The 16745-nt window shown below is 43.0% G+C and overlaps 1 protein-coding gene across 2 annotated transcripts in view; it reads left to right on the top strand.

The window, feature by feature from the left end:
* Window positions 1-11558: 11558 nt before the first annotated feature.
* Window positions 11559-16745, top strand: part of masp2.S (MBL associated serine protease 2 S homeolog) — a 38208-nt gene continuing 33021 nt past the window's right edge. Inside the window, exons 1-2 of one of the 2 annotated variants that reach the window (XM_018226781.2) lie at window positions 11559-11644; window positions 12152-12380. In XM_018226781.2, the coding sequence (XP_018082270.1) occupies window positions 11625-11644; window positions 12152-12380 (249 nt within the window). In that variant the 5' untranslated portion in view covers window positions 11559-11624. 2 annotated transcript variants of the gene reach the window in all.

Genomic DNA, 16745 nt, shown 5'->3' with positions numbered 1-16745 from the left:
CCCTGCAACCTGCGGAATTTAACTCTGAACGAGCAAAGGTTGGTTTCGTAATTACTCGTCTGGCGGGGAAAGCGCTCGAGTGGGCATCTCCGCACTGGGAGAAGGAGTCTCCCTTAATTGACGATTCCAAAGCCTTCCTTCATGAATTCCGGACGGTGTTCGATGCTCCCGGTCGGGTGGCGACCGCTGCTTCTCGTCTGTTCCAGATCCGCCAAGGAAATCGCAGTGTAGCGGAATATGCCATTGAGTTCCGTACCCTCGCTGCAGAGACTTGCTGGAACAATGATGCCTATCATGCTGCCTTCTACAATGGTCTCTCTATCCGCCTCAAGGATGACCTGGTCTCCCGTGAATTACCCACACAGGTTGAAGACCTCATTGCTTTGTCGGTCAAGGTGGACACTCGTCAGAGAGAACATCAAGCTGATAGGGACAGAGTCAAGAAATTTCAACCCATGTTGGCTCCTCGCTTTCAAAGACCTCTATTACCTCCTATCTCCCAGCAGCCTTCTGTTATTCCTCCGGAGGAACCTATGCAAGTCGGAAGAGCTCGTCTCTCTGAACAGGAGAAACTCCGGAGACGTACGGCTGGACTTTGTCTCTATTGTGGGGGTCAATCCCACTTTGCCAACTCCTGTCCTGTGAAGCCTCAGAGTTCACCTCTTCAAGGTAACCTTGCAAAGTCTCATGTAGGGGGTGTTACTCCCAAGTCACAAGAGAACTCTCATAGGTTTCTTCTGCCTTTACAGATCCGTCTGTCCTCTAAGACCATTGTTGGCTCTGCTTTTATTGACTCTGGAGCTGCCGGCAATTTCATGGACGCTCTCTTTGCCAAGCACATGAATGTTCCGCTGTTTCCATTGACTCCTCCACTTCGTGTAACCGCCATTGATGATCGACCTCTTGAATCCGAGTTTATCTCTATGACGACTGGGGAATTGCCTGTACAAGTTGGGACTTTACACAAAGAAAAGTTATCGTTCCTGATTATTTCCTGTCCTTCTGTTCCAGTCGTCTTGGGGCTTCCTTGGTTACGCCTGCACAACCCTATTATTGATTGGTCCTCGGGGTAGGTTTCCCGTTGGAGTCCTTACTGTCAACAGCACTGCCTTCCTGCTGAACCCATCCAGAGGGTGAATATTTCTTCGTCAGATTTGAAGACGCTTCCCTCCTTCTACAAGGAGTTCGCTGATGTCTTCTGTAAATAGTCTGCAGAATTTCTCCCTCCTCATCGTCTCTACGATTGTCCAGTTGATCTCCTGCCTGGAACCATGCCTCCTAGAGGTCGCACTTATCCTCTCTCCCCAGCAGAGACCTCTGCCATGAAAGAATATATTCAAGAAAATCTACAGCGGAGGTTTATTCGCCCTTCCACTTCTCCTGCAGGGGCTGGATTCTTCTTCGTGGAGAAGAAGGATGGAGGCCTACGTCCTTGTATTGACTACTGGGGTCTAAACAAAATCACCGTTAAGAACCAGTATCCCTTGCCTCTGATCGCAGAACTTTTCGACCAACTGAAGGAGGCTAAAATCTTCTCTAAGTTGGATCTCCGTGGGGCGTACAACCTTATCCGCATCCGGGAAGGTGACGAATGGAAGACAGCATTCAACACTCGTGATGGGCACTATGAGTACCCCGTAATGCCCTTTGGTCTCTGCAATGCCCCCGCTGTCTTTCAGGAATTCGTGAACGACATTTTCAGGTATCTCTTGGGGAAGTTTGTGGTCGTATACTTAGACGACATCCTGATTTTCTCCAAGGACCTTGCAAGCCATCGCTCCCAGGTGAAGGAAGTACTCTCTCGTTTGAGGAAGAACTCTCTCTTTGCCAAGCTCGAGAAATGTGTATTTGAAGTGTCCAAGATTCCTTTTCTGGGCTATATCATCTCCCCAGAGGGTTTCGAGATGGATCCGGTTAAAGTGTCCGCAATCCAAGAGTGGCCCCTTCCACTGAGCACCAAGGCGATCCAGAGATTCATTGGTTTTGCCAATTACTACCGGCAATTCATTAAGGGGTTCTCTTCTTGTATAGCTCCTATCCTGGCCCTCATCCGAAAAGGGGGTAAACCCAGTTCCTGGCCTCCATCTGCCATTGAAGCCTTTCAATCCCTGAAGGATGCCTTCACTTCCGCTTCGGTTCTCCACCATCCTGATCCGGGGTTACCTTTCTTCATTGAGGTGGATGCTTCTGAAGTTGGAGCTGGTGCTATCTTGTCCCAAAGGCATCCCTCTGATGGAAAGCTGCACCCATGTGCATATTTCTCTAAGAAGTTCTCTCCTGCTGAACATAACTATGATGTAGGAAATCGAGAACTCCTGGCTGTCAAGCTCGCCTTAGAAGAGTGGCGTCACCTCATTGAAGGTTCCTTGATTCCAGTCACGATCTTCACCGATCATAAGAATCTCGAATTCATTCAATCTCTCAAGAGGCTGAACCCCAGGCAGGCAAGGTGGGCTCTCTTCTTTTCCCGATTTAACTTTATCTTGACTTTTCGCCCTGGCTCCAAGAATCGGAAGGCCGATGCTCTGTCGCGAAGTTTCTCTCCGGTGGATCGTTCTCCTGAAAGAAAAGAGCCAATTATTCCTCCTGTCAAGATCATCGCTTCATTGTACCCTCAGTTTGCTGATCAAATCCTGGCTGGTCAATCTTCTGCCCCTCCTGATACCCCCATCGGAATGGCTTTTGTACCTCCTGAGCTTCATCTGCCTATCCTGCAACAGACTCATAGTTCCAAACAAGCGGGACATCCTGGTCCTGTTAAAACTCTTGAACTTTTACGGCGTCTAGTCTGGTGGCCGACAATCCGTAAAGATGTCAAAGACTTTGTTTCTGCCTGTACTGTTTGTGCCACTTCCAAGTCCAGCCATTCTCGCCCCAGTGGGTTTCTACAGCCGTTGCCTGTTCCCTCTCGTCCTTGGACGCATTTGGCAATGGACTTCATTGTTGAACTTCCTCCCTCCAGTGGGAACACCGTGATCTGGGTTGTCATTGACCGCTTCAGCAAGATGGCCCACTTCATCCCTCTACGGAAGCTTCCATCTGCAGTGGAGTTGTCACAGTTGTTCATCCAGTTCATTTTTCGCCTGCATGGCTTCCCGGCTGAGATCGTTTCTGACAGAGGGTCCCAATTCACGGCAAAGTTTTGGCGTTCTCTGTGCAAAGATCTGGGTATTAATCTTCAGTTCTCCTCAGCTTATCATCCCCAGACTAATGGAGCGGCTGAGCGAGTGAACCAAGCCTTGGAACAGTTCTTGAGGAACCACGTTTCCCTTTGTCAAGATGATTGGTCTGATCTCCTCCCGTGGGCGGAATTTGCTCATAACAATGCCTGCCACACTTCCACTGGAAGGTCCCCATTTATGTCGGTGTATGGTCAACATCCTCAAGCCTTCCCACAAGACTTTGTGTTGTCTGATGTTCCGGCCGCTGATGACACATGTCTGCTATTTGGGCTGCAACCAAGTCAAACCTGGAGAAGAGTGCTCTGGTTCATAAGACGTTTGCAGATCGTAGACGTAGACCCTCTCCTCCCTACAAGGTCGGTGATAAAGTCTGGTTGTCTTCCAGGAACATTCGGTTGAAGGTACCATCTCCTAAGTTGGGTCCGAGGTTTGTAGGTCCGTTCTCCATCTCGGAGGTGATCAACCCTGTGGCTGTCAGACTTCAGCTTCCCCCTGAGATGCGAATTCCCAACGTGTTTCATGTCTCCTTGGTGAAACCTGCTACCTCCAACCGCTTTTCCGTTGTCCAGCCTCCCCCTCCTACCATCTCTGTGGATGGTCAACAAGAATATGAGGTGGAGAAGATCCTTGACTCCAGAATCTCCAGGGGCTCTCTTCAGTACGTCATTAAGTGGAAAGGCTTTGGCCCTGAAGAATGCTCCTGGGAAGGACGCTCTGATGTCCATGCTCCTCGTCTGGTGAGGGAGTTCCACTCCAAATTTCCCCAGAAGCCAGGTCCTGGTGGTCCGGAGGCCCCCCGTGAGGAAGTATAGGTAAATCACCATTCCCCCAGCTTCAAAAGAGAGAAAAAAAAAGAAAAAGGGAAAACAACCTTGTGTCTACTATGTATGAAACCTGGTTAGAGCCAGGAAAGAAAAGAAAAAAAAGAGGGGGAAGAAAGATAGAGAGGGAATAGGGGGTTCCCAACACGGATCAGTGGGCTTTGCAAATGGTAAGTAAAGGTACATACCTGATTATCTCTCATAACGCGAGACAGGGGGGAGGAAGAGCCAGCTCCGGAGGCGAGGTATCTCAGAAAGACATTGACCCTGAATAAGCGAGGAGTCCAAGTGTTGCTTAACAATATGAGTGTAGAAGGTTGCCTGAACACCCTGAAGGTCTGGTTTGAGCCCACGCCACTCAGAGGTCATTGAGTCCCTAACCACATGGTTTTAAATTGGTCCGTTTCCATAAATTGGAACCAATAGTACCATTTCTTTGTAAACTGAGACGTATCTTTTTCTGAGTTAGACTTAAGCTCCTCAAATTTCTGGATCTCTTTTACCTTGACCAGCCAGTCTTTGACAGTTGGGCTTGAGGTGGATTTCCAGTGGAGGGGAATTAGGGTTTTCGCTATGTCCAATAGAATAGGTGTGAGGGATTTCCGATAGCCTTTCAGTGAATGAGTAGTGTCGTGTAGTAAAAGAGCTAGTGCAGTGTTGGGAATGGTATCGCCCGTAAGTGTTTCAATAGTATCCCGGATAGAAGTCCAATAGCCACTAAGGAAAGGGCAGGAGTGGAAGATATGAGTGAGCGTCCCAGGGTGTTGCTTACATCTCCAACATAAAGGTGAAGCGGAGGGAAATATCTTGGCCAGTTTAGTTGGAGTACGGTACCATTGTGTTAGCAATTTGTAATTAAGTTCCTGAAGCTTTGTACATCTGGAGGTTTTATGAGTAAATTTCATTATTCTACTCCAGGTCTCGGTCGCTATGGGTGTGCCCAATTCCCTTTCCCATTTGTCCTTCAATTTTGGTGATGGGTCTGGATGCAAGTGCTGGATGAGTTTATATAGAGTAGATAGGCCTCTCGGGGGCGCCGTTGCAGAGAGCCATATACGTTCGATAGGTGTCGGGTCTGGCCTTACAATGTTATGGGGGAAATAGGAGTGTATGAAATGTGAAATTTGTCTGTGTTTAAATCGGTCTAGGTCTGTAATCGGGCGGTTTGGTATCAGTGCTTCCAAAGTTTTAAGAGTGTTGCCATTATAGAAGGAGGAGGCGCCTTGGTGAAGGTCAATAGCCCATCCCTTGTAGTAGCTAAGATCTAAACCTGGGGTAAAAGAGGGGTTACCGATGACTGGGGTATGTAACGTTGGACTGTTCAGCCATTTACCAGTTTTGGTGAGAGAGTCCCAAATCTGAAGGGTGTATGTAAGCTTGGTATCGCCTTTATCGAGAATCACTCTAGTTTGTGGCGAAAGCCATTGGAGAGCCCAAAGGGGGGAAACTGCTGAATTTTGTTCAACTCTCACCCATAGTTTATCACGTCTATGGAATGCCCAGTCCAAGCATCTAATCACCATTGTAGCTTTATGGTAGGCTGCCCAATCTGGGAGACTCAGACCGCCTTGGTCTTTGGGGGCTGTAAGCGTTGATCTAGCTGTCCTCGGTGTTTTATTGGCCCAGATAAATTTGGTAGTGAGTGCCGTCAGTTCCTTAAGCATGCCAGGGGGTGGGGGATATGGCAAAGACTGAGAGATATATAGGAAACGTGGTAAAACATTCATTTTAAGAATATTAACCTTGCCTATCCAAGAGAATGATGGTCGCTGCCATGTTTTAAGGTCCTGTTTAACTGCTAACAGGAAGTCTGAGTAATTCCGTTTCACCGTAGTTTTTAAATCAGAAAATATCTTCATACCTAGGTAGGTAAACGCGGACGATGTGCTTTTTATGGGAAAGTTAGTCATCAGATCAGTGTATTCTAGGTTAGGGATCGATACATTTTGGGCTACTGACTTGGACAAATTGACTTTGAAATCACTCACCGAGTTAAAGAGCCGAAGTTCAGCCATAAGATTGGGGAGGGAGATTCTGGGTTGCCTAACAAAAATGAGCAGGTCATCAGCAAATGCTGCAGTTTTGTGTATTGTTTTACCACTTTGTATTCCTTGAATATTGGGATTCAAGCGTATCCTGTTAAGAAGGCTTTCTATCGAGAGAACAAATAGGATTGGGGAGAGGGGGCAGCCCTGACGCGTTCCGTTTTTTATTTGTATGGAGTCTGAGAGGTGACCGTTGACTAATAATTTGGCAGAGGGCTGGGTGTACAAAGCAGAAATCCAATTGCGAAGATTAGGGCCTAAGTTGATGTCTACAAGAGTGGCGTGTAAGAATGACCAGTCCAGCCGGTCAAAGGCTTTTTCTGCATCCAGGGAGAGAAGCATGAGAGGGGTGTTGTTTTGCTTACAGTAGTGTGTGATACTGAAAAGTCTATTAAGATTATCTCTTGCCTCTCTCCCTGGAATAAAGCCCACTTGTTCTGGAGAAATTATTGTAGGAGCTATCTGTATGAGACGGTTGGCAAGTACTTTTGCGTAGAGTTTAATGTCAGTGTTCAGAAGAGAAATGGGCCTGTAGCTACCAGGGTCTGCAGGGTCCTTGCCTTTTTTATGTATAAGAGAGATATGGGCCTCTAAAGCCTCGGGGGGGACTACTATCGTAGGGGAGATGGAGTTAGCCGCTTCTAGGAAATGGGGCAAGAGTTGATCACTCAGTTCTTTGTAGTATGAAATAGTAAGGCCGTCCGGGCCTGGGGCTTTACCAGATTTAGTGGTTTTGAGGGCCAGCAGAAATTCCTCTAAGGACAAAGGGGAATCCAAAATACGTTTTTCATCGTCTGTGATCTTGGGCAAGGCAGCCTCTGCAATATAGTCTTTGCATGCTTGGATATGAGGTGGTGGGAATTTGGGGGGAGAGTGAAGTTGGTAGAGCTTAGTATAAAAGTGTGTGAAGGTATCAGCTATATCTACAGTAGAGGTCGCTAAAGAACCTCCAGGTTTTCTCAGTTTGGTAATGTGATTCCTGAGCTGTTTTTCGTCCTAAGCGCAGAGGCAAGTATGCGGCTACATTTGTTACCATGTTCAAAGTATAGCGATTTGCATAATTCTATGGCTCTATTGTGGTAAGAAGAGTGGAGGTCTCGTAATTGTTGTCTAGCTATAGTGAGGTCCTCAAGGACTCGGTTGAGGCGGGATTGTTTATGCTGGCTCTCTAGATTATGAATTTTCGTTATGAGATCTTGAGTTTTGGCTAGGTGGCTAGCTTTTTTCCTGGCACCGTGTTTGATCAGTTCCCCTCGAATGACACATTTATGGGCCATCCAGATCGTCCAGGGGGAGAGGCCTTCAGTTTTATTCTCAGCAAAATAGTGTTGGAGGGATTGGGTAACGAGTTGTTTAATGGCCGGATCTCTAAGGAGGGATTCATTTAACTTCCAGCGTGTAGTTTTCCTTAGTGAAGTATGACTTTTGAGGGTACAAGTTATGGGAGCGTGGTCGGACCAGGAGATTACGTCAATGTGTGCTTTTTGAAGGTTAGGGATTTCTTGATGGGTAATCATAATATAATCTAGTCTACTATACACTTGGTGGGGTTGAGAGTAGTAAGTATAGTCACGGCCAGTAGGGTTGATCAGCCGCCATGTATCCATAAGAGTATGTTTTCTAAGTTGGGACTTGATTGCCTCTAGGTTCCTATGGGACATGCTGGAGCGACCTGACGAAGAATCAAGGGTGGGTTCTAAGGTAACATTCAGGTCGCCTCCGATTATTACTGTACCTGCCGCTATCTCAGAGAGGGCCTGGAGGGTTGCAAGGAGAGCTTGGTGTTGATCAGTAGGCGGAAGGTACACTGAAGCTAGTGTGTAGGTTACATTCTGTATGTGGCCTTTAATTATAATAAACCTGCCGAGTGAGTCCGATTTAGTGTCCTGTATAGAGAAACCTAGAGAGTCAGCAATTAAAATCATGGTCCCTCTGGTTTTGGAGGTCAAAGGCAGGCTATGTCTAAGCAGTTGGAAACCCCGAAATTTGAGGAGTGGAACATTTTGTCTTTTGAAATGGGTTTCTTGCACAAACATAATGTTTACCTTTAGGCGTTTCATATCTCTGAGTAGATTGTGGCGTTTGAGTGGTGTGTTCAGGCCCCTGACGTTCAAGGATCCAATGGTTAAATCACACATGGGTGTGGAGAGGTAGTGTCCGGCTCAGAAGGTCTCGCCTCCGGAGATGCTCCCCCGTATGGTATATCTGTTTGAGGTAAAAGGAGTAATCAGAGAGAGCCGTGGTGGGAGAAGGAACAGAAGAGAGAGTAGGTAGTGGAGAGTAGAAAAGTGTAGAAACAGAGACATGAGAATATAACCAAAACACAATTTCAGCTAAAACCCTAGCTGGTCGTGGTAGCCCCATTGGTGCAATGGTGGGGTTGCGGGCGAAAGTGAAAAAACAGTAATAAACTTCTGCCCTCCCGGGACAGAGCCTTTCACAGAAAGCAAAACGCTATCTGGGGAAAATGGTTGAGTAAACTGTTCAGAACAACTAAAACTGTGATGGAACAGTGGAGCACCCAGTGGCAAAATAGGAAGTGAGTGCGGGGAGAAGGGTGGGATAGCAAAAAGAGGAGCCATATGGTAAGTGTTACCCCCTTTGGTCCGGATTTTTTATTATTTTTTGTTCGTCTCTGCCGTTCCCTTTTTTTCTTTTTTTTTTTTCTTCTTCCCCCTTCCCCTTTGTCTTTCTTTTTCCTTTCTTTTCCCTTCCTTCCTTTCCCTTCCCTTCCTTTCCCTTTTGTTCTTTTTTTTTTTTTTTTTTTCCTCCTTTTTTGGTTTTAAATTGTCAAATTGTTATAGTGTGGTTCCGTAATTCAATTTTCTTCTTTACTTTTTTTTTTTTCTTTCCCCCCCTTTCCCCTTCCTTCTTCCCTTTCCTTCCTTTCTCCTCCCCCCTTTCCCCTTCCCCTTTCTTTCTGTCTCCTGAGGGGGGGGGTAAGGAATCTTCCACGTTAGACTGCGATCGCCTAGTGCCAACTAACGCTATACTGTAAATAATGCATAAATGGAAATTAAAACACAAGATCAGTAACAGGAAGGCAAAATATATAGGGGAGAAAGGAACAGGGGCGACGAGTCTCATCAAAAAAAAAAAAAAAACGGACAGGGCGATAGGGCAGATGATGGGAATCTTGAAGAATCTCAGTCGAGGGTGCGGAGTGTCAATAGTTTGCCTTTGAACTCTCGACAATCGCAGAGTAAACAATGCCTTCACCAGGATAGCGATGCAAAGTCTCCATCTGTACAGAAATACGGATCTCAGTCGTCCAGTCGGGGGAGTCACCTGTAGGAGGAAAATAATTAAGGATGCTTCCAGTCACTGTCCTACAGTTGGATCTTCCAAAAGTTGCATCTTCTAGTTGTTTTCTCGTTTTGTGAAAAAGTTGCCAAAATTATGAGGGAAGTAAGTCCAGAGAATCTCCAATATAAGCCAGCACTCAGTCTTCCAGGCAAGGGAGCCACCTGTGGGAGGAAAATGAGCAGGGATGGTTCCAGTCACTGTCCTTCAGTTAGATCTATCAGAAGCTGCATCTTCTAGTTGTTTTCTCGTTTTGTGAAAAAGTTGCCAAAATTATGAGGGAAGTAAGTCCAGAGAATCTCCAATATAAGCCAGCACTCAGTCTTCCAGGCAAGGGAGCCACCTGTGGGAGGAAAATGAGCAGGGATGGTTCCAGTCACTGTCCTTCAGTTAGATCTATCAGAAGCTGCATCTTCTAGTTGTTTACGTTTTTTGTGAGAAAGTTGCCAAGATTGCAAAGGAAGTGGGTCCAGAAAATCGCCATTATAAGCCAGCTCTCTCCAGCCTTGCAAATCAGGCAACGGTAAGTCCAGTGAGGCGCAGAATGCCTCAGCTTCATCTGGTTCCCGCAAGCTATACTGTTTGCCATTCTTGGTGGCTAGGAGAGCAAAGGGTAAGCCCCATCTGTATGCGATGTTTTTGTTCCGAAGAACCACGGTGAGTGGTTTCAGTAGTCGTCTTTGCTGAATAGTGAGCCAGGCCAAGTCCTGAAAGATGGACACCTCATAGTCCTCAAACTTGAAGGTCTCGGTGTTGCGCATTTTCCATATTATTGCTTCCTTGGTCGTATGTTTGTGGACGCAGCAGATAACATCCCTGGGTTTGTCGGACCTGTTGTTGAAGGACCCCAAAGATCTGTGGGCCCTGTCCAGTTCCAAGGGGGTGTCTGCGTCGACCTCAAGAATAGCGTTAAAGAGGGTGCGCAGGGTATTAGGTAAGTGCGCAGCTGAGACCGATTCAAGAATGCCCCGAATACGCAAATTATTGCGCCGACCCCTGTTATCCAAATCCTCCATGTGCTTGCGTAGGAGATAGATAAATTTGTGGTGGTCGTTAACCCTATGGATGAGGGTATTGTGGGCCTTCTCTGTTACTTCAAGCCTATTTTCAAGCATACCTTGGGCTTCTCCTATGGCCCGAATGTCGGCCTTGATCTCAGCCAGGTCCGCCTTGTGTGCCTCTTGGATAGTCTTGGCCATGGCCCTGAAGTCCTCTTTAGTGGGAAGAGCAGCCAGTATAGCTTGCAAGTCCGGCGGGACCGACGCCGTGCTGTATTCCGAGGCCACGGAGCCAGATGGGCTGGGGCTGCGGCCTGCGCCCTCCGCCATCTTGGGCGCATGTTTAGCCGTTCTGGAGCTGTGGCGTTTGTGGAGAAATGGCGACATAGAGCTTTGGCTGTTCTGTGCAGTCGCGTGGGTGCTTAGTTCTGCTTTTTTGTAATGTTTCCCCATCGTGCAGGCTGTCGGGAAGCTGAGAAATAGCTAAAGATGTCGGCTCTGCCCGGGAGAGATCAGTTAGTGCGTCCTCTCAGCACGCCATCAGACCACGCCCCCGTGCAAGATATGTTTTGATGAAAAAGCTTTTCTTCACTCTTTCATAACACTTTATGGATAAGATTTTTATTCTTCCCAAAGTAAGCAACAGTGTGATGGGCAGTTACAGATATGCACATAACAGGACACATTTTGCAGAACAAGCTATGCCCTCTTGAGAAGATAACATTTGCTTAATATACACACACACGCGCGCATGCGAACAGGGTATACAGTATTTTTGCTTTAAGGAAAAAATGCCTTCAGTGTAAAGACTCCTTGTGATATAGATGTCATATAGATTTGTGAGTTTTGTTGTTTTAATTTAGTAAGTTTTGTTGCTCTAATTGCTTGTTTTGTTTCTCGTGTATTCAAAAGGCACACCAGAAAGCAATATTTGAACAAAATATACATTTTTATTGACATAGTATAAAAAATGTTGATCGGGTTTGTGATATATAGAAATGCATTTATAAAGAGATGCATGCAACTGAAGATTTATTTTACATACAAACTGGTGTAACCTTTTATTTGCCACCTCCTGTTGCAACTGCTATTCATTACCGGAAGAAAAAAACATTGATTCTTACAGGAATGCAAACAAATTTACACCTCACATAATATGTTTAGTGGGGTCACTGGCCACAGGTTGAGCAACACTGACCAAAGGTTTCCCGAAACCAAAAACAAAAAAAAAATATCACTGAGCTGCAAAAGTAAGAGCAAGACACAGGAGGACAGATGACGATGACTGAATTCAGGTGAGAGAAAACTATTTCTCAGATATTTTGAAAAATAGGATGGTGTCTCAAAACAATTAGGAAAACTCCAGAATTAGATTCACAGACATTTTATAGGTTTTGGCTAAATCTTTTGTGTTTATAGTGACAATTTTTGTTCTCAGATGAGACTTGTTAGGCTTAGTATGCAGTTTATTTGGCCAATTGTGAAAGATTATTCAGCCAAATCAAAATTCAAAACATTATGGATTCTGTCAACACCTAAAGGCAATGTCAAGCAAAGTAAGCAAGTTTTAACAAAGCAACACCTCAAGAAAGACAAGCAAAACTTGATAGGAAAACTTAAAACACAAATAGAAAAATATATTTAGACATGCACGACTACACTGATTATATTTCCAACACAGTTTAGGAATGGCACCATATAAAAACAAATGCCATAAATTAGTGCAGAGGGGTTACATATCATTTTGCTCAGGATATAGCTGCTACAATTTAACCTTTTTAATTACTGTTAAAATCTTGCAGACTTTTGGCTTCTCTGTTGATTTGGGCTGTTGCATTCCCCTGTGATGGCACTTCAACTGAACTAACTGCACTCTTTGGTAGAATAAGTTCTCCTGGGTTCCCAAAACCCTATTCCAATGATCTCACCATGAACTGGAATATAAAAGTCCCTGAAGGATATCGTATCAAAATCTACTTTACATACTTTAACCTGGAGCTATCATATTTATGTGAATATGACTACCTTAAGGTATGGTACTGTTTATGATGCTCAGTTATGCTAAATTATTTTAAATGATAAAATCCAAGATAAACCTCAATGTATGTGTGATTTTAATTACCATTCTCACCACCCTGTGTTATTCATATATGGGGAGGTATAAAGCAGTTTCAAGGAGAATAAAACAATAATAATCATTTAATGGACAGACTAGATGTGTTGTGTTTATGCATCTGATCTCTGCAACCTGGGTATGGTTGGGTGGGGTATATGATTTGTGATGTGTTTATTTCTGTGTGCAGCAGACTAGTGCATAATACATTTACGTGTTGGTTTCTATAGGTATGCATTATGTCCACTTGGTTTGAAGGATAGATATGCAAAATCTTAGGGTTCCAATGGACACCATTTTTCCTATGCACAATGGAGCAGAGGAAATTAAAAATTAATTGGCTTTGGGGGACCTGCTATAACTATAAAAATGCACACACCAAGGAGATGTATCAATATCCTTTCAAGGTATTCTTCAGAGCAAAATATCTGTTAAAATTGTTTGGTTGGGGAGTAGGTGTCACATAAATGAACCATGCTCCTGAACAAAACAATTTCAATACAGCCAAGAACTTTGCCTATCACTCTGGGGCTCACACCATGAAGCTAGCCATACTCGACCTTCTAATGTGGGCTAATTTGGCTCACCACATGAGGGACCAAAGAAGCCATATATGTTTTTTAAAAAGTCCTTTATTCACCTCACATTAAAAGCATTCAGTTCCCAGTGACTTTTCAAGGGCATGACACGTTTCATGCAGTTCTGCCCTTATCCAGAGGCTGACATGAATAGAGTGATACTGGGTTTAAATTCATTCTGTGCAGAAAAAAAAGCATTGTAGAACATGACAAAACAAAATATATTTATTTAAGGGAATGCACAGATTTAAATCATACATAGTATTGAAACCTCTTGGAATCCAAGTTTGTAAAGAAGGTGTCTCTTAAATATATAGGTTGCATAATCATCTTTTCTTAATGGGATCCTTACCTATTTTTTTACACTAAAACTCCTCTTATTTTTTTATTTTATTATCTAAAGAAAGTATTCTGTTTTCTAACTTGATCTCTCTCAAAGGCATAGTTCACCATATTATTTATTATTTATATAGGTAAACACTAACTTGAAGTGTTACCATTATGAAATCTGCTTGTATTGTAGAATAATTGCTTAAAGGAAACAAAACAATGTAGGTCTCTATAAAAAGATATTGCATAAAACAGCTCATAAATAAAACCCTGTTTCATGTAAATAAACCATTTTCATAATAATATACTTTCCTAATAGTATGTGCCATTGGGTAATCGTAAATAGAAAATTGCCATTTTAAAAAAAAGGGCCACCCCCTGGGATTGTACGATTCACTGTGCACACAAACACACCAACAAACTATACTTGTTAGGTCACAGACAGAGTTCTGTCTTTTGCTTCAACACTTCCAGTTACAGTTAGAGTTGTAGTATTTCTAGTCAGGTGATCTCTGAGGCAGCACACAGACCATCACAAAATGGTGGTTCAAGGCAAGAGATGTAAAAGGGCAAGATTCACTTAAATATATAGACCAGTTTGGTAAGATTCCTTAATATGTCACTTAATATGATGTAAACTATCTGTTGCTTAAGTGTTCATTTTGGGGGTATAGTTTTCCTTTAAAGGAATTGTTCAGTGTAAAAATAAAAACTAGGTAAATAGATAGGTTGTGCAAAATAAAAAATGTTTCTAATATAGTTAGTTAGCCAAAAATGTAATGTATAAAGGCTGGCGTGACTGGTTGTCTAACATAATAGCCAGAACACTACTTTCTGGTTTACATTGACTGGTTACCAGCCAGTAACCAATCAGAGACATGAGGGAAGTGGTGCCCCCCCCCACATAAGTCATATCTGTTGCTTTTGAATCTAAGCTGAATGCTGAGGATCAATAGCAAACTCACTGAACAGATATGTACCATGTGGCCCCCCCGAGCTGAGCTGACTAGCTCAGAGTTAGAGAGCTGCAAAGCAGGAAGTAGTGTTCAGGCTATTATGTTAGACATCCAGTCACTCCAGCCTTTATACATAACATTTTTGGCTAACTAACTATATTGGAAACACTTTTTATTTTGCACAGCATATTTACACTGTTTTTATTTTCACACTGAACTGTTCCTTTTAAAAATTGCCTACAGCATTAATGGTATGCCTTGGGTAACAGCTCCTAGAATGGAGTCCTTTATTCTCCACACTAAGTTTAGTGAAAACCTTAGAACTTTGCCTATCACTCTCGGGCTCACACCATGAAGCTAGCCATACTCGACCTTCTAATGTGGGCTAATTTGGCTCACAACATGAGGGACCAAAGAAGCCATATATGTTTTTTAAAAAGTCCTTTATTCACCTCACATTAAAAGCATTCAGTTCCCAGTGACTTTTCAAGGGCATGACACGTTTCATGCAGTTCTGCCCTTATCCAGAGGCTGACATGAATAGAGTGATACTGGGTTTAAATTCATTCTGTGCAGAAAAAAAAGCATTGTAGAACATGACAAAACAAAATATATTTATTTAAGGGAATGCACAGATTTAAATCATACATAGTATTGAAACCTCTTGGAATCCAAGTTTGTAAAGAAGGTGTCTCTTAAATATATAGGTTGCATAATCATCTTTTCTTAATGGGATCCTTACCTATTTTTTTACACTAGAACTCCTCTTATTTTTTTATTTTATTGTCTAAAGAAAGTATTCTGTTTTCTAACTTGATCTCTCTCAAAGGCATAGTTCACCATATTATTTATTATTTATATAGGTAAACACTAACTTGAAGTGTTACCATTATGAAATCTGCTTGTATTGTAGAATAATTGCTTAAAGGAAAACTATACCCCCCAAACAATGTAGGTCTCTATAAAAAGATATTGCATAAAACAGCTCATAAGTAAAACCCTGCTTCATGTAAATAAACCATTTTCATAATAATATACTTTCCTAATAGTATGTGCCATTGGGTAATCGTAAATAGAAAATTGCCATTTTAAAAAAAAAGGGCCACCCCCTGGGATTGTACGATTCACTGTGCACACAAACACACCAACAAACTATACTTGTTAGGTCACAGACAGAGTTCTGTCTTTTGCTTCAACACTTCCAGTTACAGTTAGAGTTGTAGTATTTCTAGTCAGGTGATCTCTGAGGCAGCACACAGACCATCACAAAATGGTGGTTCAAGGCAAGAGATGTAAAAGGGCAAGATTCACTTAAATATATAGACCAGTTTGGTAAGATTCCTTAATATGTCACTTAATATGATGTAAACTATCTGTTGCTTAAGTGTTCATTTTGGGGGTATAGTTTTCCTTTAAAGGAATTGTTCAGTGTAAAAATAAAAACTAGGTAAATAGATAGGTTGTGCAAAATAAAAAATGTTTCTAATATAGTTAGTTAGCCAAAAATGTAATGTATAAAGGCTGGCGTGACTGGTTGTCTAACATAATAGCCAGAACACTACTTCCTGGTTTACATTGACTGGTTACCAGCCAGTAACCAATCAGAGACATGAGGGAAGTGGTGCCCCCCCCCCACATAAGTCATATCTGTTGCTTTTGAATCTAAGCTGAATGCTGAGGATCAATAGCAAACTCACTGAACAGATATGTACCATGTGGCCCCCCGAGCTGAGCTGACTAGCTCAGAGTTAGAGAGCTGCAAAGCAGGAAGTAGTGTTCAGGCTATTATGTTAGACATCCAGTCACTCCAGCCTTTATACATAACATTTTTGGCTAACTAGCTATATTGGAAACACTTTTTATTTTGCACAGCATATTTACACTGTTTTTATTTTCACACTGAACTGTTCCTTTAAAAAATTGCCTACAGCATTAATGGTATGCCTTGGGTAACAGCTCCTAGAACGGAGTCCTTTATTCTCCACACTAAGTTTAGTGAAAACCTTAGACTCTATTCTCTCTGTAGATGTATTATCAGTAAACATTACATCCAGGAAATATATCTATAGTAATGAGTAAGTCTGGACTGGACTTGCTGTATTATATTTATTTTGAAGATGTTTCCGTTATCCAACTGGCTTTCTCGATTCAGAATGGAATTGTTACTCTTGAAGATGTTTTGCTAGTCACCCAACTGCCTTTCTCCAATCTTAATAGAGAAAGCCAGTTGGATGAGTGAAATGTCTTTAAGAGAAAAAAGTACAACAAGTCCAGTTGATTTGTCTTATTACTATTGATATACCATGACCTGGATAAATGAGAACCTTCACAGACATCCAGCAAAGTAATTTTCTGGGAGTTGTATATCATGGTAAAATTCAAATTTAAGTCAAAGTTGTTCAGTTAATTTAAATAATTA

Source organism: Xenopus laevis, chromosome 7S, assembly GCF_017654675.1.
Source record: "Xenopus laevis strain J_2021 chromosome 7S, Xenopus_laevis_v10.1, whole genome shotgun sequence".
Taxonomy (NCBI): Eukaryota; Metazoa; Chordata; class Amphibia; order Anura; family Pipidae; genus Xenopus; species Xenopus laevis.
This window is presented reverse-complemented; position numbering and strand designations above follow the sequence as displayed.